Source organism: Balearica regulorum, chromosome 2 (assembly GCF_011004875.1).
Source record: "Balearica regulorum gibbericeps isolate bBalReg1 chromosome 2, bBalReg1.pri, whole genome shotgun sequence".
Taxonomy (NCBI): Eukaryota; Metazoa; Chordata; class Aves; order Gruiformes; family Gruidae; genus Balearica; species Balearica regulorum.
Genome location: NC_046185.1, coordinates 104,780,700 through 104,804,111, shown reverse-complemented (window position 1 = coordinate 104,804,111; position 23,412 = coordinate 104,780,700). Strand labels below are relative to the sequence as shown.

At 43.2% G+C, this 23,412-nt stretch overlaps 2 protein-coding genes across 6 annotated transcripts; both read right to left on the bottom strand.

The window, feature by feature from the left end:
• Nucleotides 1-5,591: 5,591 nt before the first annotated feature.
• On the bottom strand, nucleotides 5,592-15,927 carry RBFA (ribosome binding factor A). Its single transcript, XM_075745242.1, has 7 exons — nucleotides 15,709-15,927; nucleotides 15,047-15,089; nucleotides 14,214-14,390; nucleotides 11,554-11,666; nucleotides 10,289-10,373; nucleotides 8,048-8,118; nucleotides 5,592-6,344 (listed from the first exon to the last, which is right to left on the bottom strand). The coding sequence occupies exons 1-7, from the start codon at nucleotides 15,816-15,818 to the stop codon at nucleotides 5,954-5,956; spliced, it is 990 nt and encodes a 329-aa protein (XP_075601357.1). The 5' UTR covers nucleotides 15,819-15,927; the 3' UTR covers nucleotides 5,592-5,953.
• A 423-nt stretch (nucleotides 15,928-16,350) lies between these two features.
• Nucleotides 16,351-22,072, bottom strand: LOC104630769 (putative 2-ketogluconate reductase). Of its 5 annotated transcripts, none has more exons than XM_075745247.1 (7): nucleotides 22,012-22,072; nucleotides 21,263-21,317; nucleotides 20,364-20,747; nucleotides 19,242-19,413; nucleotides 17,738-17,916; nucleotides 17,090-17,186; nucleotides 16,351-16,711 (listed from the first exon to the last, which is right to left on the bottom strand). In XM_075745247.1, exons 3-7 carry the CDS (start codon nucleotides 20,743-20,745, stop codon nucleotides 16,558-16,560), a joined length of 984 nt encoding a protein of 327 aa, XP_075601362.1. In that variant the 5' UTR covers nucleotides 20,746-20,747; nucleotides 21,263-21,317; nucleotides 22,012-22,072; the 3' UTR covers nucleotides 16,351-16,557. The 5 variants fall into 5 exon arrangements, with proteins under 5 accessions (XP_075601362.1, XP_075601360.1, XP_075601359.1 ...); XM_075745245.1 differs by lacking the exon at nucleotides 22,012-22,072 and adding an exon at nucleotides 21,838-22,001; XM_075745244.1 differs by lacking the exon at nucleotides 22,012-22,072 and adding an exon at nucleotides 21,575-21,780 and having other exon boundaries at nucleotides 21,263-21,381.
• Between the last annotated feature and the right edge of the window lie 1,340 nt (nucleotides 22,073-23,412).

Sequence of the window (23,412 nt, the reverse complement as noted above, 5' to 3'; positions counted from 1 at the left end):
CAGAGAACTTTTTCAGTTTTTTAAACAGGCTGCATGGCAGGTGAACGAAAGCAGAAAGTATACAGCCATATATCATCAACCCTTGCATAATGTTTGGCTTTCCTTGAAATTGCTAACCTGTCTGAGGAGAGAAAAGAAAATTAAATACTGTCAAAGCCAGTCATCTGTAAAGATAAGGTAGAGTGGGAATGTAGCCTCAAAACCAAGAAAGGCGAAAAAACAGTTATGTGAAATAAGCGTGAAACAATGCTATTTGGGCACTATTGAACAAAACTTTGTTACAGCTAAGAATCAGCCAAGAGGTGGCACATACTCAGATATCAAAACCACTGGGATCTGGAGATCAGAAATAAACACAACAGCACCAGAGTGTTGTTTTACAGAGCAGTTCTGTTCTGCCTCTGCTCATCTTGTCTCACTTCACTGGGATTGCAGTACCCCATCTCCCTCTTAAACCTACTGGAAATTTCCCCAGAAAGATCAAAAAGCCAAAGTGATGGCATAGTTCATAAAATTGAAAGGCAAAACCCTTGTGGAAAAGTAGAAGCAAGTCTGTCCACTTGCACTTGCAAATTGAGATGTTTATTTACTATGACAAATGTCTCATGAATCTCCCAGCAAACAGCCTATCAACATAAATAAAAAATAAGAATTTTATAAGGCATGCACTCAGAATAATGATTTTTAAAGATTTCCATCCCACAGATCTTAACACAAGAGGGAAAAAATTACCAGGAGTCACACACCAAAGGGTAAATGGCAGACTGAGTGTCTGGGACTGACCAAGTGATAGGCATTCACTTCTATTCTAACAGAAGCGTTGACTCCCACTAACTGCTGCTGCTGTGACAGAAATAGAAATGTACAAAATGTCAAGCTCTTAAACAAAGCAGGCAGAGGTACCAATGAGGAAGTCAAAGTTCAGGCATCCAAATCAGTGACACACAGAGAGCACCTGGCTGTCTTCTGTTAAGTCTTCGAACGCTGGTAAGTGCACAGAGCTTGTCCCAGACTGCTCCCTCACAGCTTTTTCTGCCATTGTTACATACTGCCAAAAAAAATTTATTTTTTTTTTTAAAGTCTAATTTCTAGCAGAAACTTTGCAAACAGAGGAGAGTTTGGGAGAGGAAAGACTGAAAGACGTTCCCCTTTTCTTGCAATATATCTCAGCAGTGACAACTGCTGATTGAACTGATTTTCCATTGACCAAATATGCACAATTTTGCTGCTTATCAGCTGCTAGAATCATATTCTTCAAAAAACCTCTTTGAACTAACTAAACTGCCAAATTTAGAATTCAGTTTTGCAGCAAGGCCTGTGTTAGCAGGATGCAGTAGCTCTCAGCAGCCCTGCAGCCTGCCTCCCCTCACCTCCCTTGCCCCAGCAGAGGTGGGGGTCTCCCGCAAGCTGGGAGCCCAGACCCCATTCCCACCGGGGAAAGGGGAGCTTCAGTAGTCATAGTTCTCAGGCAGGGGTGAAATCTGAGTACAGATAAGGTGAATAATTGCATCCAGGCTGGAGAACACTGTTGTGCATTTTCTGCAGGACACGGAACTTTTCTGTAACAAAACTGTGTCCCAGGCAGTGTTTCCTCTCTTCTGTGGCAATCCTCATTGCTTTTTGATGGTTGATAAAAAGGGCCCCCATTTGTGCTGTAAGCCTTCATAACATAGTGCATACAGGGGCATACAGTGGTGTTGCTCTCAGTTTCAGAAGTTTTGGGCCCAGTACCTACTTGCTGGGAAGCTGTTGAGTCCTGCTTGACAGCTGCAGTGACCGCTGCCAGGAGGGAAGCAGGGCTGCAAAGGTAAGAAAGCCCGTGAGGACCTCCTGTTCAGGGCTTGCCATGTGTGTGGTGGCATTTAGGTGCTTGGTGCAGCACCCTGCAGCCCAGCATAACTGTGTGTGTCTGCTCTGAGCTCCACCATCCACTTTCACAGCCCAGGTGCTTACCAAGTTTCTGTCACTGTGTTTGAGGTCCTGCCTGGTGGCAGAGACCAGGCAACATGAGTCAGCAGCAGTGATGAACGATTTGACTCTCATGCCTCTTAATGAGGATATGGTATCTGAGCATATCACTGCTTACTGTTTTGCTTTTGAATATTCATTTAAGTTATTCAATATTTCTTTAAGGAGGCACACACCCCATAGGTTGTAACAACCAAGCAAAACTAGCACTGCTACCAACAGGCATGCCAGTCTGCATGTCAGCTCTTCAAATCTGTTGTGCTGCCTAGGGAAAGAAAATAGACAAAGTAAGCACTTTGGTGGCTCTTTCATTATATATGAACTGTGAAAAGTTAGATGAAGAAACATAGTGTTTCTTTTGAGAGAGCTCAGTTTCCTCCCCAGAAAAATTGGCTATCAATGCAGCTATTTGGAGTCCATTAACTGACAACCTCCATCTTCATGTTGTGGAGGTAATCATTAAAGCTTGGCTTGATCATTGCTCAGGAAAAATGGCACGGTCTCCAGGCAAGCAGGCTGCCAAGGCAGATTTACTGTGTGAGCAGTACTCTGTGAATGAAGCTGCTTCATCTTCAACATACTTTTCTCATTGATTTTTGCCTGTTTCAAGATCTCAGGCTAGGACAAAAATGCCAGGCACTCCCTTTGGTGCTCAGTTCAGCATTTAAGAAGGTACAAGATTTCTCTAGCACAGCTGATCCTTTCTTTCCATTGGCCTGTCAAATGAGAGACACAATTTTCTTTCCATAACATGGGATTTATGCTGGATAGGTATTTTATTGCTTTAGTTCCAGATATTTTCTAGCCAGAAGTTTGTAGTGGATGGGGATTTGCATTATCTGTCCAGTTGTTCCCTGGAGTTCAGGAGCTGGTCAAGGATTGAGTTAGGTGCTTCCGCATTGTAGCATTTTTGTTGTGAATTATTTGCTTCCTCTTTGGGAACACCATGCTCTAGAAAAGCTGCATGTATTTAGCAAGTCTTGGCTCCTCATTTAGCAAGTACTTAGGCTTACTATTAAGATGATTATTTACTTCAGTGTTATTAATTGTTCACAGTATAGGGCACGGAGCATGTCTCATACAAGGGGAGACAAAGAGCTAGGATTGTTCAGCCTCAAGAAGAGAGGGCTGAAGGGGACTTCAGCAGTGTTTAGAAATATCTGGTAGGAGGTGCAGAGAAGCCAGAGCCCAGCTCTTCTCAGCACTGCCAAGTGGCAGAAAAGGCAACAGGCTGAAACTGAAACACAAGAAATTTTGTCTGCACAAAAGAAAACACGTTTCTACTGTGGGGGTGGTTGAACACTGGAGCAAGTTGCTGAGAGAGGTTTTGGAGTTGTCTTCTTTGGGGAAATTTGAAGCCCGACTGGACAGAACCCTGGGTAACCTGCTGTAGCTCACCTTGCTTTGAGTAGGGGAGTTGGATCAGACAGGCCATGGACGCCCCTTCCCACCTCAAATGTTCTGTGATTTTGTGGTTGCCATTGCGGCTTGTGATCAGGCCAACAGGAGAAAAATGCAAGCTCCGTTGTATCAGGTTTTCTTTTGTCAGAAGCCACCCCGTGTTCCTAGGAGACCCTTTTTGGTCTGATTGCCATCAAAGATGTATTAAGCTGCCTAGAGTCCAGCAATAGCAGCTCGTCCTTCCTCGCTGTTTGTTTGAAGCCTCTCCTCAGAATCAGGTGATGATTTTCAATGACAAGTTAGCAATGTTAATAAAGTTAGTAAAGTCTTGTGAACCTCAGCTGTGGACTGCTGCAAAATCCTGAACCAAAGTTTCCCGCAGAAGAAGGAAACAGTAGAAACAGAGAAGCCTCCTTCTCCTGAGACACATACCAGTGGAAACACTCACAGACTTCTCGGTCTAGCACTGAAGCAAGCACCTAGCACCGAAGCAAGCACCTAGCACCCTTGAGACCCTTATGTCAAAGAGAGTAAATACTAACTTCTGGCTTTAGAGTCGGAGCCAGGAACAGACATATATGCACTGCTTTATTTGGAAAGCCAGTAACACACCACCAATAACCAAAAGTTTATAATAATCTTGCAACTGCAGATGGTTTAATAAAAGGCTGCAAATATTGCTTGAACCTGCAGAATAAAATAATCATCACTTGAAATGATGCCGGGTTGACCCAGGTAACTTGCTGAAAACCATGACAGCCCATGGATCCCAGCCACAGAACTTTACAAGACACCATAGATCTCAACACATCTGCTGTAGCACTGCCCTTTCACTATGCCCGTTCCCATGGCTTTGTTTTCTCTCTCTTGCTTTCCTTGCCTATTCCTTGGAGCCACATTTTATACAGCAGAAACTAAAGATGGAGACATTAGTATTCTGTGGATTCATTTAGCAAGTACCAATTAACAAGTTCCTGTCATTCATTCAAAAAGTTAAGAGCTTTGTTGCCAAGTTGCAAGAAATTCATGGCTAGCTTTGATTGACAGTGATACTGCATGTGACCAGTTTCTGATATGATAAATACCTTCACTTGCTGGAAAACAAACTAAAGCATCTACTTCAAAGCGCGTCCGTCCCAAGGAATTTAGGAAGAGCTCCTGGAAAGCCTGAACAAGGCATGCTGAAATCTGTGGGATTATTCATCTACTTCAAGTGAGGAAAGTACTAATGTGAGCTACAGCTTCAACATATATCTTAAGTGATGCATACATTTGTAAGATCCTGACCCTTATTCAATACAAGCTCTAAACAGCTTATAGGAATATCCTATGGACATTCATAGCCCATATCCTCTCCATATTCTTACAGGCCATCAATCTTCAGAATATGCTTCCAGGGGATTTCTAAATAACCTACAGTGAATTTCAGTGTTCTTTGCTTACCTAAACGCCACTCTTCAACCTAAAAATCCTTTAGACGATTTTTTGTATTCTGGAGCTTATACTCACAGTCTTTTAAATCTTTTTCAAAAAACTAGAGCAACACACTGTAGCACAATCTCCCCTGCATTGTCCTTACTCCCCATTAACTAATGGAATTAAATGTTCCTTATTTTTGGTAGAATTCCTTTTTACTACCTTGTTAGTTGTAACTTATTTCGAAGCTTCAGCCCTTCTGACTTTGTACACTCATGCTATTATTTTTCACTTGCTCTGAGCCAGAAAGCTTTATTCTCACTTTTTAGATGATCCCCCATCCATTTCCAAATCTCAAACAGTTACTGGAACATTCTTCCCTGCTGCTTTTTCTCCACCTTTCAGTTTTTAATACATTTTTTAGTCACGGTCAATGCTTTACCCAATTTTACCCAACAGATGAGCACTTCTCCATTCTTTTCTGGTTGCAGTTCCCCTTGCATGACTGTAAATTTCTGAATGTTAAAATAATTTTTTTTTTCAGGGTTGTAACTTTAACGGCTGTAATTTCAGTGAGTTTCACCTTCTGGTGGAAAGAGTTCCCCCATTAGACTAGGTCCTCTAGAGAATACCCTGCCCTGGTCTTCGTGGGCTGAAGGCTGCTCTTTGAATGCCACTGTCATTATTTTGCTTCCCTCTTCCTTCCTGACCTTAGAGTAACAGGACCCCATCACTTTGTGATTATTTTTATCCACATCACTAAAAAAAAAACCCAAACAAAAAAAAAAAAATAAAAAACACCCCAAAAAACCAAAACAAGATATTTTATTTCCACATAGAAACCATATTTTTATTGGAAATAATCAACAGAACTGCAAGAAGTTTTAACTCAGTGTTGCGCTATGTATATTTTATTATTAAAAAACTGCTCTCTGGTTGAAAGTCCTACAACTGCAGCAGCTTGAAAGCTGCTTAACAGAATGCCACAAATAGCATTTTTGTTTTTCTTATATACCTTGTGCTAGCAGACCTCCCCACATGTGGCAAACCTATTAATTTGAAAGAGGAAGTGGTAAAAAGGCTGTACAAAACTTATCTTTCGGTATCTATGGCAGTTTTTTCTTTTGCTATTGGCACCCTGCACTTTAAAGGGAGTGGCTTTTTCACTTCATTTCAGTTTATCAGTAGGATTACTTAGAGTTTTGCCATCATCTGCCTCCAATTCGTTTACCTCTTCCTGTAATTCATCCTCCAGCTCATAATCCAAGACCGATTCAGTGTTATCAGCCCAGTAATCAGCTTCGTATCTGTCCAGTAAGTATTTCTGTGGTGTAATGTCATCATCAGGAAGATCCCTTGTTTTTTTCTTTTTCATTTTCTTTTGAAGCTTAGAAAGCTGCTTCTCCTGCTCTTCTGTCCAGGCAATGCTTTCTGTATCTCTTGACACCTTCAGTCTTTTGTAGTCCATTATCTGCTTATTCAGCAGTTCATGATCAACACCAAAAAGATTAGACCGCATTGGTGAATCTGAAGATTGAGTTGCTGAAGAGAACAGTTTACTGTGGAAAGGAAAACAAATGTTGTGGGTTTTTTCCCCCATGTATGTTTTAAGGGGCAATGCTAATTGTGACAACTTGTGTAACACAGAAATAAACTGGAGTTTTCAGTTTGACTTTATTAATGCACTATGTTCAGCATTGTGCTCCCTATGTTAAGAAGGAAGAGATACCACCGTACTAGGTGTCCAAGGACAGGCTGCGTGTAAGGCTGTCCGTGTGTCAATAGATTTAATGGGAGGAAGCCAATACACCAACTACATTCCAGATGAAACTCTTGTTTCTGGGAAAAGGTGTGCATAGGTAAGAGTGAGCACTGGACCTAGGACCTCAAGGAAGTTAGATACCTCCAAGCTCTTCCAACAAGTGAGAAGCAGCAGCCTGTGCCAAAAATGCATCAGACAGACGTATGAATGACAGTATATGGCACCTTAAGCTGGACTTAAGTATTTCCACAAGACACAAACAGAGGAAGATGTTAGGGACCCTGTGGTAAAGTCCATCACAACGATTTCCCCCAAGAAGCTATTTCCGATTTGCATCTGATGAAGCATCCTGTGAGACGTTAAGGCACAAAAGGCATTTCCACCAACAGACTGCAGCACACAAGTGCCAGGCTGTTGGCTTTGAGAGCATCCAGTCCACAGAATTATTCCAATACATTGTTCAGCTCTACCCCTCAATAGCCAAAAATCCCTCACAGAAGAACGCTAAATTAACTTACTTTTTGTTAACTTAGGGAGATTTGTCAGTAAACTTGTAACTCAAGTATAACAAATCAAACTTATACCAGAAAAAAGGTGGCCAAGTAGAGGAGTACTGGTAAATGTAGAGCTTTTATCCTCATGAGAAAATTACCAGCAAGAAACAAATATTACTTGCATTATTTTTGAATTCAATTATCACAAATACATTGAGTCTTGAATTCTTCGCAATTCTAAAAATATTTCCCTCATAAAAGTAAAGACACTAATACCAGAACAAGTATTGGGTCTGCAAGTAACAAGTCTGACAACTATGTCACTCAGACTATAGACATCAAACACAGCTGATTTCTAAGATTGTGCTCTGATATCACCTTATGGACTAGTTGTCTCTGAAAGCATATACATTATGCTGTAACAAGTGACAACTCAGTCATTCTCCATAGCTTAACATAGATCCACTTATACATAAAAAATAATAAATACTTTCCATTTCCATATTTGCAAACCTGCGGTCTGCAGCAAGGTACCTGTGCACAAGAATCAATCACAAAATAGCCTATGAAAATGCGTCTGCACTAAAATATGAAAGTAAATTAGAGCACATATAATAACAAATATTTTTCCTTAATTTTAATAAATGGGTATAACTTTGGTAAAGAAAGCTTAAGCCACAAAATAAAATGCTATCCTCTACATTTAACTTCTGGGATGATTATATGTTACTTTTGTCCCAGGCTATTCTGTAACTATACTGAAACTGTTAATAAAAGGGCCCAACTGATCTCTTTAAAAGCTGAGATACCTTTTCAGTAAGGTCTTCCAAAAAGTCTCTCTCTTCTACTTTCTATTTCCTCATAACACCATTTGCTGAACTCTGAGATAAAACAGCGTACACATCTAATTAAAATACACTTTGTGTCATGTCACACAATTCCCAATTTAAGCTGGCCAACAGAGATGAAAATGGACACTTGTACAATTCTGGTTCAAAAAACCCACCTAGAATCATTTTGAGATGTTTCTTCTTCTTCTGGAGGTCCAAAATCAGCATTTGACAATAATTCCTCAATCTGTAAACACATGAAGACAATACATATTAAAGGTCCTCTATTGAATTTACTTTGTTCACATCTACACAAGAAACAGACAAGTATCTAACAGCAAATATTTTATTTTCTACATATTTGGAATATTAGCAAAACCATTTCAAAATAGCCTTTTTCTCCATTTACATGGAACTGTTTATACTTCTTGCCTGGGAAGTTTGTGTCAAATAGCGTCACTGATCCTACAAAGTTTTTTGCCTTATGTGCATTCTGAACAGTTGGCTTGAGTTTTTGTGACATATATAATTTTTGGTTTATTTGGTCTTACTTCAGTCTTGCAAATTCTTTTTCATAACATTCTTATACTGAATTTTTTTTCACTTCTTCCCCCTTTCTGCAAGTTTGTATTTCTATTATATGTAAATATGGAGTTCCCAACTCTCCTTTAAATGGCACTTAACCAGTAAATGCTACAAATCCAGTATATTCAGTGCTTATAGACTGCACCTAATTGTGAAAATTCTCTCTCATTTGAATTTTTTATTCCTACTTTTCTTTACATTACTTCTCTTCTAATTCAGCCTATTATTCTAGGAGTTGAATTGGACGGTCCTTCCCTGTCTTCCAATACTTAAAAATCAGATTCAGCTATGTTATTTCAAGCCCTGTTAATCAAAACTGTGGATTACATAAATCTGATGATCTGCAAAGTGCAAAAAGATGATTCATTTAAGTTCTTCCCAGTGCCATTCACAGACAGAAGCTATACAAGGAGGGTTTTTACTTGTCTCATGTGGTTAACTTTCTTAGTGCACTGAACTTGATAGTATGGTAGTCCAGGGGTTTTCTTCTTCAAAAGCGGTCATTTAACAAAGTTTGAGAAACAGCGATTAATGGAACAGGTTCCAGAATGACAGACCTGAAAGGCAGGATCTGCAGGAGTAGGTATTTGTAGCTCCATCTGTTATGTTAATAACAGAGTAATAGTAATGACAAAGTGCTTCCATAATCACTCGCCACTTGTTGTGTAGAATTTCTTGTGTTGATTAGCGGGAGCATAATAACAAATACAAACAGCTTTCAAAAGTGTTTAGTTCATTTCTATTCTTGTGCTTTTTGTTGATATTAATGCAGGTGAAAAACATTTGCACTGTGGATCAGTACATTGGCATGAAACTCAGAATTTTTCTGACAGAAAGTTCAAGCAGTTCACTGCATTTCTAGAGAGTCTGAAGTTCTTGTTATCCTTTCCAGCTCTGCTAATACACGCCGCATCAGCCCATAAGTCACTGGCAGTAACTGGTTGTAATAATAATACATCTAAGAATAAGGCACTTTAGGGCACAGAAATGTGAACATGCTCTTTTCAACTCATGTTCTTTCCATTCACATCAACAGCTTGAGGAGACATTTTGTGTGAAATTCCATTCATTGGAGTCATCTTTCTCTTCTGGAAATCTCACTGTTTAAGAGACCTCACTTCACAGTCCTAATGACAGCCAATTCCTAGGAAAAAAACATTATTCCAGCAATATTTCAACTAGTTAAAACTATCAACACCTTGACAGAAAATGTGAAATAGTAAAGAAAATTTTAAAAGTGAGGTAGTATGAGTGAGCTTACATCCTCTATGCAAAGATCTGCACTTCCCTAGAAACATTTTAACAATTCACAGATGGAAAAAGGTTGGGGTGGGGAAAAAAAAATTAAAAATCACTGATTAGTTTAAATGGAATTTTAAAAACACGTAACATTTTAAATGTGGGAGACAGTTTCTCAGACTCATTTCTATAATCATGTATACCAGGCAACAGACAACTGCCTACCCTATATTATTCCTTAAAATTGTAATTTCATTTTTTAGGATATCTTTATTAGCCTAGTGATCTGGCCTACAAACTTCTCTGAAAACTTAACTTCAGAAATTTTAACAGTAGTATCAGAAAAAGTTCATGACGCAATAGCTACAAGGATTCTTTCACACTGTATATAAGCATCAGTCTTACTCAAGATTCTTCACTAAAATGCTTTGGAACATGAAGAGGAAAGTGTATAGACAAAGACTGATTTTTAATGTAGATTGGTAGAGCAATTGCATGATCAGCTCTCTCCATATTCCTAAGCATTATGGTAGGCTAAGTCACCATGTTTGCATATCATTATATTTGTACAGTGAGTCAAAGATTATAATTACCTCTTTTACAGCTGCAGCTTCTTTGTCTTTTACGAATACTATTGGGGGTACATTTCCTAGAATCTGCTGACTCTTCAGAAGATATCTGGCAAAAATACAGTATTCACCAGTATGAGTAACAGTACAGCACCTCTAGGACAGACAAAATATGTTAAATTAATTCTAGCAGTACTGCAAATTTAAGGTTTGCAAAACTTGCAGTCTGATGGGTATCCATTCAGGTTAGGGCTGAGCAATACATCACTGCAGAATCTCAATTCTGAATGTATAACAAACAAAAACTACTAGCTGCAGATCCCACTGAGTATTGACAATATTAGATTTGTCTCCTATTTGCACATGCTGGTGCAGGTCTTTCCCCACTTTGGCGGTGAGAGGAGTGGGGGATAGAGCCCTCACAGCAGGGCAAGACTAGTTGTATACGCTAGCTGCAGGAAGGACTGGCAGGCTCCCCCTCATCTTCTTCCTAGCCAGGAACATTCCTCCTCAAAGAGTAGAAGCTGTTGGGAGTAGAAGAGAGCACTGTGCTGGAGCAGGAATTACACAGGAATTGCCTAGGGACACAGCCGGAAAGGAAATGGGTCTACAAGAATCCTTGAATGCCACCTTCCCCATGGGATGCAGTCCTGATCCTTCAACAGACTGGCTGGATAGCATAGGGTAAGCCAAGCAAAGAGAGAGAGAGACAAGAATCTCTGATATCCTGAAAATTCACTGGACCCTCTGCCATAAATAGGTAAAAGCATCACAATACACGGTAGCATCCCAACATTTATTTTTTGGTATCAGTTTTGTGAAGAATTTCTGTAAAATCTGCCATCCCTTCTGGAGGTCCAAATTGTCCCTAGCAATCAGAATCGCCCAGTGAATCTGTGAGGAGATGCTTGTTGTAATTGCCAGTCCTCTTATGCAGCATCATATTCTGGCCTACTGTCATGCACACCATGTCCAGCCCACCATCACTAGTACAATGAAGTGAAACTTCATCCAGACTCCTCTTTCCTTCTGCTCAGCCCAGTCCAATTCTAGGAAAGCACAGAAGCCAAATACGCCAGCTGTGCTCCAGCAGGAGAATACACAACGGGTCTGACACAGCCATCCTTCCCTGTGAGGCTAATCACAGGAGATACTCCGACTCCAAATATCTATAAACCTAAAGCATCCTAACAGGTCACATATAGATTGATAGAAATACTTAAGAAATGGTACTAGTACATGGCTATGAATTTATGAAGTGGTCTAACTGTTTATCCCATAGCAGTTACCGTATACGTGGAGCACTCTTCCGCAGTACACTTTCAACATAACTTTCTTTCTCCACAGTAGCAGCAGGATTCCAGTACACACGACATGCTGAAAAGTTTGATGCCAGGGACACCTGCAAAAAGACAGGTTTCTTTAAAATTATGATATATATATACACACACTTCATATGCAACAAAGTCTCTAATTCATGAATAAGCCTGTAGTGACCCAAACTCAATGCGTAAATTCTTAGGAGAATCTCTTCTTTCCATCTCTGCTCTTAAGAACCATAATTACATTGTGCTTTTATAAAGGTAGAGTTTAGTACCATGTAAGATTTACATTCAGTACTTGGAAGGACTTTTATTTAGGCAAGTCACTACCCAATCTCCCCTTCAACTGAAATTAAACAGAGAAGTCTGTCAACACCTGTATGTTACCAATAGCGCTACATTTAGTCAATGTGATGGTGCTACTATCACAAATAGTCCAGAATGACAATTTATGGCATGTTGTTTTGGAATACAGTTGAAAGTGTAAGCTTCGGCTAAAGAAGGACCTGTGACACTGCTTGGTTTGTTGTCACCCAGAGTTTGGTTTTGATATTGAGAGAAAAGAGGACACCCTCCATGCCACTGTAACGTAAGAGTCTCTCCAGCTCTAAAGACTGCTGGGAATCTCTAGCGCCTGAACCTCTAGCTCACTAATGGATAATATTCATAGCTGTCATGCATGCAATTGAAAACACATGGTATGCAGGGACAGAAGCACACACAAGACAGACTGACAATTTTCCTGAAGAATAAACTTCTGAAACAAAAGCTGGATTCTGAAAGATTTCTATAACTGCCATTCATCACATCTAGCAGTATCTTACAGAACAGGTTCTCACTATGAGAGTACACTCAGCAAACTTCTAATAACCTATCTGGCTCAACCAAAGGAAGTATAAACTACTCATTGGAAGGCACAGTTCAGAGGTTATCTAGTCCAGAAACCAACTCTTCAAACAAATAGGTGTCTGCATACATCAGCAGGAAAAACAACTCCATCAGAGTATTCACAGGAGAGAAAACTGCATCAGTCTGCTGTTGACAGTACTACTCTTTCCTAGGGCAGAATGGACTGTCCCCAAAAAACAAAGTAGATACCGATTTTTTTCCACCACCAAATAACTCCTCCCTTGGGAAACCCACCACTCATTTAAAAAACCCACCGTGATCATTAACCAGCTGTTTCTACTGCAGGATCAACCCTTCCAATCACCCACACTGAGTCCAATGTAAGCACATAAACAACCCTATCTAATGCAAACCATTTCTTCATCATCACATGAGTAATACTATCAAGCCAATAAAAGTCTGATGTATCAGGCCTGAAGCATGATTCTTACTTGTATTACTATTATGTAATTTTAACTTTTGATAGCAAAAAAACCAAATTCTGATGGATTGCAGAAAGCCTACTAGAAGATTTCTTTTGATAATGGAAGTAACGATATTGGACCAGAATCAGCTCAAGAGTAAATCAGGACTGAGTCTCAGCCACATCGAAGTGCAGCTCGAACACTAAGCACTACACAGTTGTAATAAAATCTGTACTATATTTGGAAGAAGGCTGTTTCTTTCCCTCTCATATTATAAATTGTTTCATTTACAGCAATGCCTCCTGAAAGTGCTGTGGCTTGCCTACACCAGCCAGCACTTTTGTGCAGACATGCCATCTGAGTTAGACAAGCGATCCTCAAAGCCCTAGAGAGAAATACTATATGAAAGATACTGCACCTGCACACATAGAGCCAAAAGATTCATCTTGCCCGTGTAATTTTAATCACTTGCCTGAAGACAGAATGAATTCAGCTAGCAAAACCATCCATTTCAATCATAAATGACAAATCCTTTGTGATAGATGCAGCTATGAGGTGCTATTTTTTTTCCATGCCTCTACCTAGCAAAGCTAAGTCCACCAAGATTTTAAAGCAAACATTGGTATCATTTAATCTTAACAAACCAGCAAATATAGAAGAAAAAACTACAGACACAAACAAGAACGTGGAAATTGACTTAGTTCCTGAATCAGAGCTTTAACATCACTTTCAAACCCGTGAACTATGACAACACTAGCTACGATTAGGTACAAATTCCAATTCTTTCTAGAACCTTGCTTGCCAATGCCATTTGCTTAGGCTTGCCTTTTTTTTTTTCCTTTTGAACTAAGTTCATGCCCTACTTAGGTCTTCGGCCTGTGTAATGATGCTGGTGAGGGACACAAGGAGGTATCAACTCTCACACAGCTGCACAAAGAAAAGATTCTTGGAAAGAAACACTTATGTTGGTAAAATCAGGTTCCTCCTTCTGAAAGGGCAAGGCAAATAGTACATGTCTGAGTAACAGGAAAAAAAAAAAGTCATGCCAGGAGAATCACCATTTAGCTAGCCTAAGTGGCATTTGCGTTACAGCAGCAAAGGTCTACTAAGCCAGATACAACAGTGGCAAAGTTCTCCTAGCGTGCAAGGTGAATCCAGAGCCTCATCTTGCTGGGCTCTACCACATCAGAAGCAATACAGTAAAACACACCTCCTGCACACATCACAACTCCCAGTGGAGCTCCTTTGGCAGACCATGCTGACCTCAAGGCATAGTCAGAGTGGCTCAACACATGCTGTAGCTTTGGCACTTGCCTTGCAGATTTCCAGCTTGAGATCATAAAGTTCTTGATTAACTTCACAGGTAGTCATCATCTCTGCCACAGCTTTATGAATAAGACTATTCAAGATTCTGCAGCGTATGTTATCTTCTTTCCTAGTTTTTGTCCGGTCATCTTTCATTAGAGAGGCCAACTTGGTTGGCTTACACATCTTTAAAAAACAAACAAAGCACATTCATCAAACTAACAAGTAGTTACAAACTTGTATTAGGCAATTATATACAGTTTTGTGCACTCTATTAAGTGTACTCTTAGAATGCCATTACTGCAGCTGCAATGGCTTTATATAGGTATACCTGATACTTTACGTATCAGGTGTCTCAATAAAGAATATTTCTGTTCACAAAAACTTTGACCTTCACGTATTATATGTTTATTATTTTTAGGAAGTTATATAGCTCAATAAATCCATTTTCTAAAATACAGCATGTATTAACTGAAAAGCATTGCTTGTTTGAAAAACAAACATAAAAATTTGTTTTCCATAAAAATAAAACTAAGCCAGTATATAGAAGTTTTAATCTGGATCAGTTTTCTGCTATGGGCTCAAAAGTACGCAAGAGAGTGTTGGTGCTGGCATGGATGAAAAATCAGCACAGAAGTGGAAATAGCTGTGGTGAGCCGAAGGGCTTCTCTCGACACTAATCCTGGCATGTCAAAGCAAAACTGGAGCCCTGGTTTTCATTCACCAAATTCTGCTATTTCTCCACCAGAAAATGTTTTTCCCAAAGTTAGACGCACTGGCAGAAGCACAAGCTTGTTCTTCCTGGCACAGATAAACACAGCACCTTAAAAGCTTGCACTTACCATTTTAGATCCCAGGGTAGGGCTGTCATACCAAAACTTCTTTCTTTTGGAAAAAAGGAAAAGGAAATCAGCTTTATCCTTCAGCAGCTCTGAGAAACAATGGGTTCCCTGTGTAATTAAAAAGCCACCCGCCTGACGGCACCCGACACAACACCCAGTTTTTCATGCCCGCAGGTAGGTTTTCCCCATAGCGGTTGCAAGCCGGGGTGCGCTGCGGGGAGCAACGCTTCCCACCCACGGCTGAAGCTGCACGGGGACGGGACGGGGGGAAGAACAACCCGACAATTTCTTTAGACATCGGTGTAACTTGGCACAAGTTACCAGAGCACCCTGAGCACCGGAGGTGCTGCTCTGGGTAGCTCTCCCTCATGGTACCGGGCACACAACCCCTCTCACACCGCTTCGCCCAGTGCCCACAAACCACCCCGCCAGTGCCCAGCCCGGCGGTGCGAGCGCAGGCTGGGTACGGTACCGCCTGCCTGGAGCACCTCTCCAGGCCGCAGGCAGGCCCGGCGAGGCGGCCCGCCGCAGCAGAGCCTGCCCACACCGGCGGAGGCAGGGCAGGCCCAGGCCCGGCCCCCTCACCCCGCAGCGAGGCCCAGCCCGGCGGGAGGGCCCGCTGCCCACCAGCCCCCCGGCCTGGCCGGCGCCCCCGCACCTACTTGTTTTTGCGGAGCATTTTCTTCAGTAGGTCCCTGGAGCCGCCCAGGGCGGCGGAGCCGCGCAGCGCTCGGCACCACCGCGGCACCGTTGCCGCCCGGGCGCCCCACATGCTGCCGCAGCGGCCCGGCACGGCCCGGGACAGCACGGCCCGGCCTGGCACGGCAGCGCGGAGCTCCCCCAGCAGCGGCTCCGGCAGTCCCGGCTCCCCCTCGCGGCGCGGCGGCGGTAACGGCGGGCCGGTGGGCGGCCCTGGAGGGAAGGAGGGAGGGAGGCTGAGCTGCCCTCGGGCACAGGCGAGCCTGAGGGCCCGAGCTGGTGGAGGGCTCGTACACACGCGTAGCCAAGCCCCGTGCAGGCATAGCTGTGCACAGGCGCTGTTATTTGGGTGAGTTTTCTTGGAAGTGAAAATAAACCTGGTTGCTGTGTTTCTATTAAAGGGCTACCCCGGCAAAGGCCTTGCAAACTACTCCCCATTAGATAAGCACTGCTGCTGGAGCATCTAATACTGACGGCGGTTTGCTGTGCCATGTTGTTCGTCGGTGGCATTAGAATACAATTTAAACATCCTTCCATTTGGTGTTATGTTAATGGGCAATTTTAATAGGATGTGAGCAAAATAAATTACACCGATGACAAGACTCTGGACTCTTGAGTTTTTCATTGAAGTCATGACAAAATACTGCAGTTTCCACACAGAATTGCTTTTGGTTATTTAAATAAATTAAACCCATGCATTATACATTTTATCTGTAAAACACACACAGGATGACTACATGAAGAGTGATCAAATTACTGTTTCCTCACACCAGGATAAACACTAATGGCATTAACATTAAATGCAGACCGCTTTACAGTAATACTTCATTAGGGATAGGAAGACCTGTAAGACCTGCTTGTATGCTTTCCATCATGTTTTCCATCATAAGGCGGCGTGTCTTCTTGGTGGCACTTCCAATGTGAGGAGTTATTACAACATTCTTCAGCTTTAACAAAGGGTGATCCCTGGGAAAGGAAAAGAAATACTGAGCTAGCCACTCACAGAGCATTCATCTGTTATTTTGTCACCTGAAGGGAGCCAGGGAAATATTTAAAATAATAATTAAAAATCAAAACTAATTGCATGGCCCAAGCGTACTCAGAGGAGTTGAAACTGCTGCCTAGCTTGCGGGTTTTTTATGCAACAAATCCTCCAAATGAGTCAGTGTGAATTTTGTTTGGCAGGGATGGAAGGACTGGGGACATGTTTCAGTGGGACTAGTGCACATACATTATGTACTGCTACTAACGAAATTATGTAACTTCTCACATGCTCACAAACTTGTACTTAGTTTGAACCGCAGACACACACTCATTTATATTTAACTTAAATACATGTCCTACCTCGGCAAAGGTTCAGGGTATGTCACATCCAGAGCAGCTGCCTTAATAACTTTGGTTTGAAGGGCTTCCACCAAAGCATCCTGATCCACAACCAGACCTGGGTTACAGTAAGAAGGATACTTTTATTTTCATATTCTGTACTGTTCTTTCACCATCTTTTGGGGCATGGTGGTCAGGCCAACAGCAGGGCTAGCAATGTACACAAAGCAGAAGCAGCAACAGAGAGTGTGGTGATGTGGGAGGAGGAAGCTTGGGTACGTGCATCAGAGTTGGGCAGTCGGGAATTTTAAAAGGCAGTATGTAGCACCATAAAACAAAGTACAAAGCCAGACTTCAAAGTGGGCTGTGCCACCCTGATGTATGTTAGCAACAAGGCTGCACTAAACAAATAAAAAGCTTAAGTAGGAGATTACACAAATATGCACAGGCTTCTAACAAAGCTCGCTAACCTTTTAGAGACCTACTTGCTCGTAATTGTGTAAATGCTTAAATGTTTTGCTGAGAGATGACCACGAACATCTAAATAATCTACTAATCACAGAATTTACTGAAAATTTCAGAGTGACAGATTCAATATTAGGGTTGGGTTTTCCCAGGACTTTTTATGCCAGCAAACCATAATGCAGTTTTGTTTATTCTGCACCCTACCTCTGCTGATATTAATGAGAGTAGCTGTGGGTTTCATCAGCTCCAGCTCCCTCTTCCCAATCAGTTTGTGTGTCTGTGGAGTCAGGTTCACAGACAGCAACACAAAATCTGATTGCTGGAGCAAATCATCTATCTTCTTACAGTAAATAGCTCCAACAGCACTTTCTTCTTCCTTGTTTCTGAGGGGAAAAAACCCAAATTAAACTCCAGTAGTAAGCAACAAGAAAAAGTTCAAATCACCATTAGTGAAAAGGTTTCTTAACTCTTTTCTTTGCTCTGTAGTGCAAAGCAGTTAGCCAGTTATCTGACTGAAACTCAGTAAAGAAAAATGTTAAGCTGTTTCCCACAATATCAAGTGCACTATACACAAATGTGCAGTACTATACGCATGGGGATGAGAAGTAAGAAATGAGCACAATGCAAATGCACTGCTTAAATAATAAAATAAATGCATTTGTGTCACAGCTTCTGTTGTAACGGGGATTCTTTTCCAACCCAAAAGCAAGACTTATGTTTGACATGAATTCCCTTCCCTGTGAAAACTAACTTGTCTGAAAATTACTGAGGAAACCCACAAGACAGGGCAAGGGTTAAATCTTCAGAAATTTGTGTTAGCAGCAATCTGCTTGCTCTGTGCATCAGTGCTGGTTCACTGAAACCTGCCAGTCCATCCGATCTGTATCAAGACAAGGTTGGGGCATGTACCGCCCGGCTCCCATCAGATTCCCATAAGAGAAAAGGATGGGATGGGCCTGATGGGAGTTACGACATGTGAAGGGCACATACACCTCATCGAGAGGACAGCAAATGGGCTGGCAAGTCCGGCTCTTCATTGTCAGCTGTCTCTGAAAGGGCGAGATGACTCTGCCTGCATCCTTGCCTAAGCTAAGTCACAGAAGTTATGTCCTCCCAGACTATTTCTCCTTCCCTCAGTCTATTGCAATGTCACCGACATGACAGGAAGGCCCAGAGAGCCCTGACTCATTGGGACACCAGTAAGATCTCTCCCATTCCTTCCTTTGTTTCTGTATAAGTTGGGAAATTAATGACTTGCATATATGCACTTTGTCACTTAAAATAGAGAGCCCATAACGAGGCAACAACTTGTCATTGCCCTGAGGGCACCACCAGCCCTGGCTGTCCCTGTCTGGCCCCCCGGGGCTCCTCCACATCCCAGGACCCCATGGCAGCTCCCCTCTGGGCCGGCAGCCCCTGCCCCAGCAATGCTGCAGTAGGGCCGGCCTCCAGCTCCTCTCAGCCCCCATCTGGCCTCCACCCTGCCTCACTGCCATGAGCTCGCCTGATGATTTGGACTTTTGGGTGAACCTGGCCATGATCTGTGGCCCTCGCTGCTTCCTGGCACAGTATTTAATAATAGTGCAGAGAACACATCATCCTACCCTAACACGGAGAGAACAGGAGATCAGTTTGACAGTAAAAGGTAGAAATAATGTTTAAAAGCAGTGACAAAATAGACCTTTCATGGAGTTGCAACCAGCTTTACCTCTGATTCCTGTTGTGGTACAAAATCTTCATTTCAAAGGCTTTGGCTCTCTTGGCCACCTTGTAGCCAATGGTGCCCATTCCCACAATCCCCAGGGTCGCCCCAGAAACCTCAACCCCCAGCCAGTCAGCGGGGAAATACTCGGTGTCAGGGGAGACAGCAATCTGATAGCCTTGGAGGAGGGAAAAGAAGGAAATATATCATGTAAAGGATGTCCGGGCATCTGGTTACTTTTTTTCCCCAAAGGACAGGGCAGAAGCAGAGGACCAGTAACATAATGTTTTTGTGTTTCTGGATAAGAAGTGAATAATGCTACACTGTCAACATGACAGGTGACATTGATTTCTTGCTCAGGATAGAAACATATCCAGTCAGTCTTTGGCAGACAAGGAAGGTAAGGCCAAAGGAGCAACTTCCCTTCGATGTACATCACACACCTGCCCATCATCTCTCTCTACCTGCAGTACAGACATTGCACCACTGAAACGCACCTCAGCAACGCAGCTTCTTACTCATGGTGGTTCATCAGCAGGGCTTATGAAACTGGCAGTGCCATGGATGTCACCTACATTGTAAATACTGAATGGTGCAACTGATCAATCGGTTGTAGTATTATCAAGACTTTCAGTAAGGCCGAAATAGGATTCTGAGCTATCTTGCAGATACACCAAAGTTGGCAGGGAAAAGAAACACAGAGCATGGTGGACAGATTTCTGGACAGCTTGTTCATAATGACTCAGATACATGTTAGCTTGGCAAAGACAGGTTTCAAGCCTCTTTGAAAATACCTCCTTTTAATCCCTTTTTATTAGAACTTGAAAAACAAGACTGCGGTGAACAAGTAGAACGAACAAGTGGCTATGGGCTGAGGGAGAAGAGGCCTGAATTTAGGGCTGCCTGAAGAAGGAACACATCTACCTTGCTGATACGCCTGTTTGGAAACTGTATGCACTGTGTGCAAATTATTGTCAATATGACAGGTTTGTCTTAACTTTTTCCTCATCCCTGTGTTTTCCTGTATTTCTACTTCTAAGCTTACCTTTGCATCAGCACACACTTTCTAATCGCATGTTTTGAAGAGTCACCTTTTCTATAAAAAGACTATTACCTTCCAGTTATTACCTTCCACAATTCTCCTGGAAGATGCCAGCATCAAAGCCATTCCCAAGTCTGCAGTGTCAGTGGAAACAACAAATGGAGTGTTGGACACTTTCACACTGTAGCTGGAGAGGAGGTTCAGGTCCAAGTGGTCTATTCCCACTCCAGAGCTTGCAACTATCTTCAAGTTAGGCAGGCTCTGGAGCAGCTCTTCATTAATAACTGGTTTGTGATACCACATATAAATAGCTCTGATCTTTTTGCTGAGAAATTTCTGGTTTTCAACATATTCTTCCATGGTGATGAGATGAAAATGTTTCTCCAGAAATTCAACATGGTCTTCATATACTCCGTGCTTCCCTCCTATACAGTCAATTAGCACATAAGGCAGTTCCTGGCCCTCCATGCCTTATAAAAGCAATGAAAAACCAAAAGGACATATCCTTAAGTGACCCATTATATGTTTTTTTTTAAATTAGGAATTGATTGGCTCTATTACATGCTGTTTTCCCACTTGATGAGAGTTGGCTAAAGATACTCACTCCCACATGCAGAACTTTACTTGTGTGCTTCCTGTGTTATTCAGGAGGCTGTTCAATTTTTATATAATCTTGTTAATAAGACAAGAAAACTTTGTTTCTGGCATACCTGCTATGCACTTAAACAAAAGAGCTACCAGATGTTACTCCTGTTCAGTATTCAATATTTAAAGGCCAAAGTCTTCATAATTTAAGAATGTGGCCATGTGAGTAGAAGGGTATCCTTTAGCCCACAAGTTCTACCTTTGATTGCCACCTATGCAGCCATATGAAGTAATTAGCATTAATGAGACTATCTCAGCAAAAATCTCGTTTTTTACAGAGCTATTATTTGTCAACTATGAACTTTGGAGTTATCAATTTACTTCCTGAACATAAGTTTACCCTTTTTTTTCTTCGGTCTCCTTCAGTGTCCCGACAACTCTTCACTCTGCCGACTCTGGGAAGAATCAAGCCTGTTACCTCAAGTTAAAGATGAGACCTGCACGCTGCCTCTTAACCACCTAGAAAACACAGCCGTAGCGCCAGGGGAACAGAAAAGGCCGATGTGGGCCCGGCACCAGCTGGCAGAACTTTTGTCCTCGGCCGAGCCCAGGCAGGATCCCCAGCTCCGGGGCTGCTAGAACAGGGTGCCCCAGCTCTCGCACCGCCTGCTTGGCAGGGCCGGCGCCCCCCCCCCCCCCGCCCCCGCCAAACCTCCAGCCGCCGGAGCTAGTTTTCCAGGCTCAGGGCGGGTTGAGCCCTTTCTGAAGGCGTTTGCAGTTGTCCCGGCGAGCCCGCGAGTGGGACTGCAGATAGGAAGGAGCTGGACCGGCGGCCGGAGGGCTCGGTCCGGCCCTGAAGGACGGCAGGGAACGGGCGAGATTCCCTCCCGGTCCCGCTCCCAGCCAAGGCGGGCCGTGGGACGGGGCGCGGAGACCCCCAGGGGAGACCCCCGTGCCCCGCACGCCCGGTCCTACCGACGGTACCGCCCACCTCCTGTTGAGCCGCGGCCACGCGCGGCCGGGGCTGCGGCGAGGGCCGAGGCGCGAAAGACCCCCGGAGGGACGGCGGACAGCCGCGGCCGGTGTCCGCCGCCCGGCAGAGGCGCTCCCAGTGCCCCGGGGTCCCGCGGCGCCGGCCCCAACACTCACCTGCGCCGGCCCCGCTCGCCGCCGGCGCGCCCCAGCCGCGCCGCCGGGCCGTGGGAGGGCGAGGGCGGAGAGGGGCCGCCTCCCGCTGGCACCGAGCCGGGCGCCCAAAGAGGGACTGCCCGGCCGTCTGCGCGTCCTCCGCGGGGCCGGCCGGCTGCTTGCTGCCGCCCGCAAAGGCGCTTCCGCGGGCCAGCGGTTGGGGTGAATGGGGAGGAGAGGAGGTGCCAGGGCGGCGGGAGGTGTACCCCAAACCCATCGGAGGAGCCGAGAGAGACCAAAGGTGTTCACGAATAATCGCATGCTCTGAAAAATGTACCGTGTTTCTGCGCTGTTAGCAATTTCAGAATAATCGGGGTTTTGCATTAGCGGCAAGCACGTTGTTTTTTCCATACTACCTTTGAATACCGGCTATGGTCTGGTCTCTCTGTTGATCATCACACTATGTGCACGAGTTAACGTGGCACGAAGAGTTGTCTCTGACCAGCAGACACCAGGACACATCTCTGCACACATGAAGGTCTTCTCCAACCTAAATGATTCTAAGAATACTCTCAAAACCTCTCCTCAAGAGCTAAGCAGCTGGGCAGGCTCAGGTGCTCAGTCACTGCAGCTGTTACTCTGGCTACAGGCAGTCTGGTGCCTATCCCAGATGAGAAACGCGTGAAATTTATCCTGACGAGGTTACTTGGACTGTAAATCCTCGGTAATGGAGGCTGCCAAGTACAGCTTCAGTACTCTGTCCGCTAAACCTGTGCTGGAGGTGCCCCATTGCTGTGCCAGTGGGCAGCAGACACTTGAGTGGGTGCTGAGAACAGCTCAGGAGCCGGCGAACACAACTCCTGCGGGCACCGGGGATCTCTCTCCTTCCACGCTACGAAATAACCAGTAATTGCGCACTGCTGTGTCTCTCCTGACTATTGCAGTGGTTTGCAAAAGCATGGGTTACAAAATTGTACCTTCTTGAATTCTACCAAACACATTTTGATATGCCGAACATTAAGGCAGTCAAGTTTAACACCAAATCCTCTATAAAATTACTAATGAAAAGATAAAGTGTAATAAAATGTTGTAATAATTACACAAAACCATAAATTGTTCTTGTTGTCCTGGTGATGATCTTTGAGTATCATTTGCTTACATGGATTTCAAGTTCAGACAGTTAAACTTTAAAGCAAAAATTCATTCATTAGCAAGATGGAGTTTCAGCATATTAACTGGATTCTTAGCTAAATCTACTTTAATTTTCTTCTGTAAAAAAAAGGCAACAAACCCTAAAATGCTTACACATTTCCTGTTTCACATAACTGCTTCCAAGTCTGCTGATAAGACATAATGGGTGATCTTTTAACTTACTCCTCATGTTACCATACCTGTGGTCAAAGGGCCATTGTAAAGCCCCTT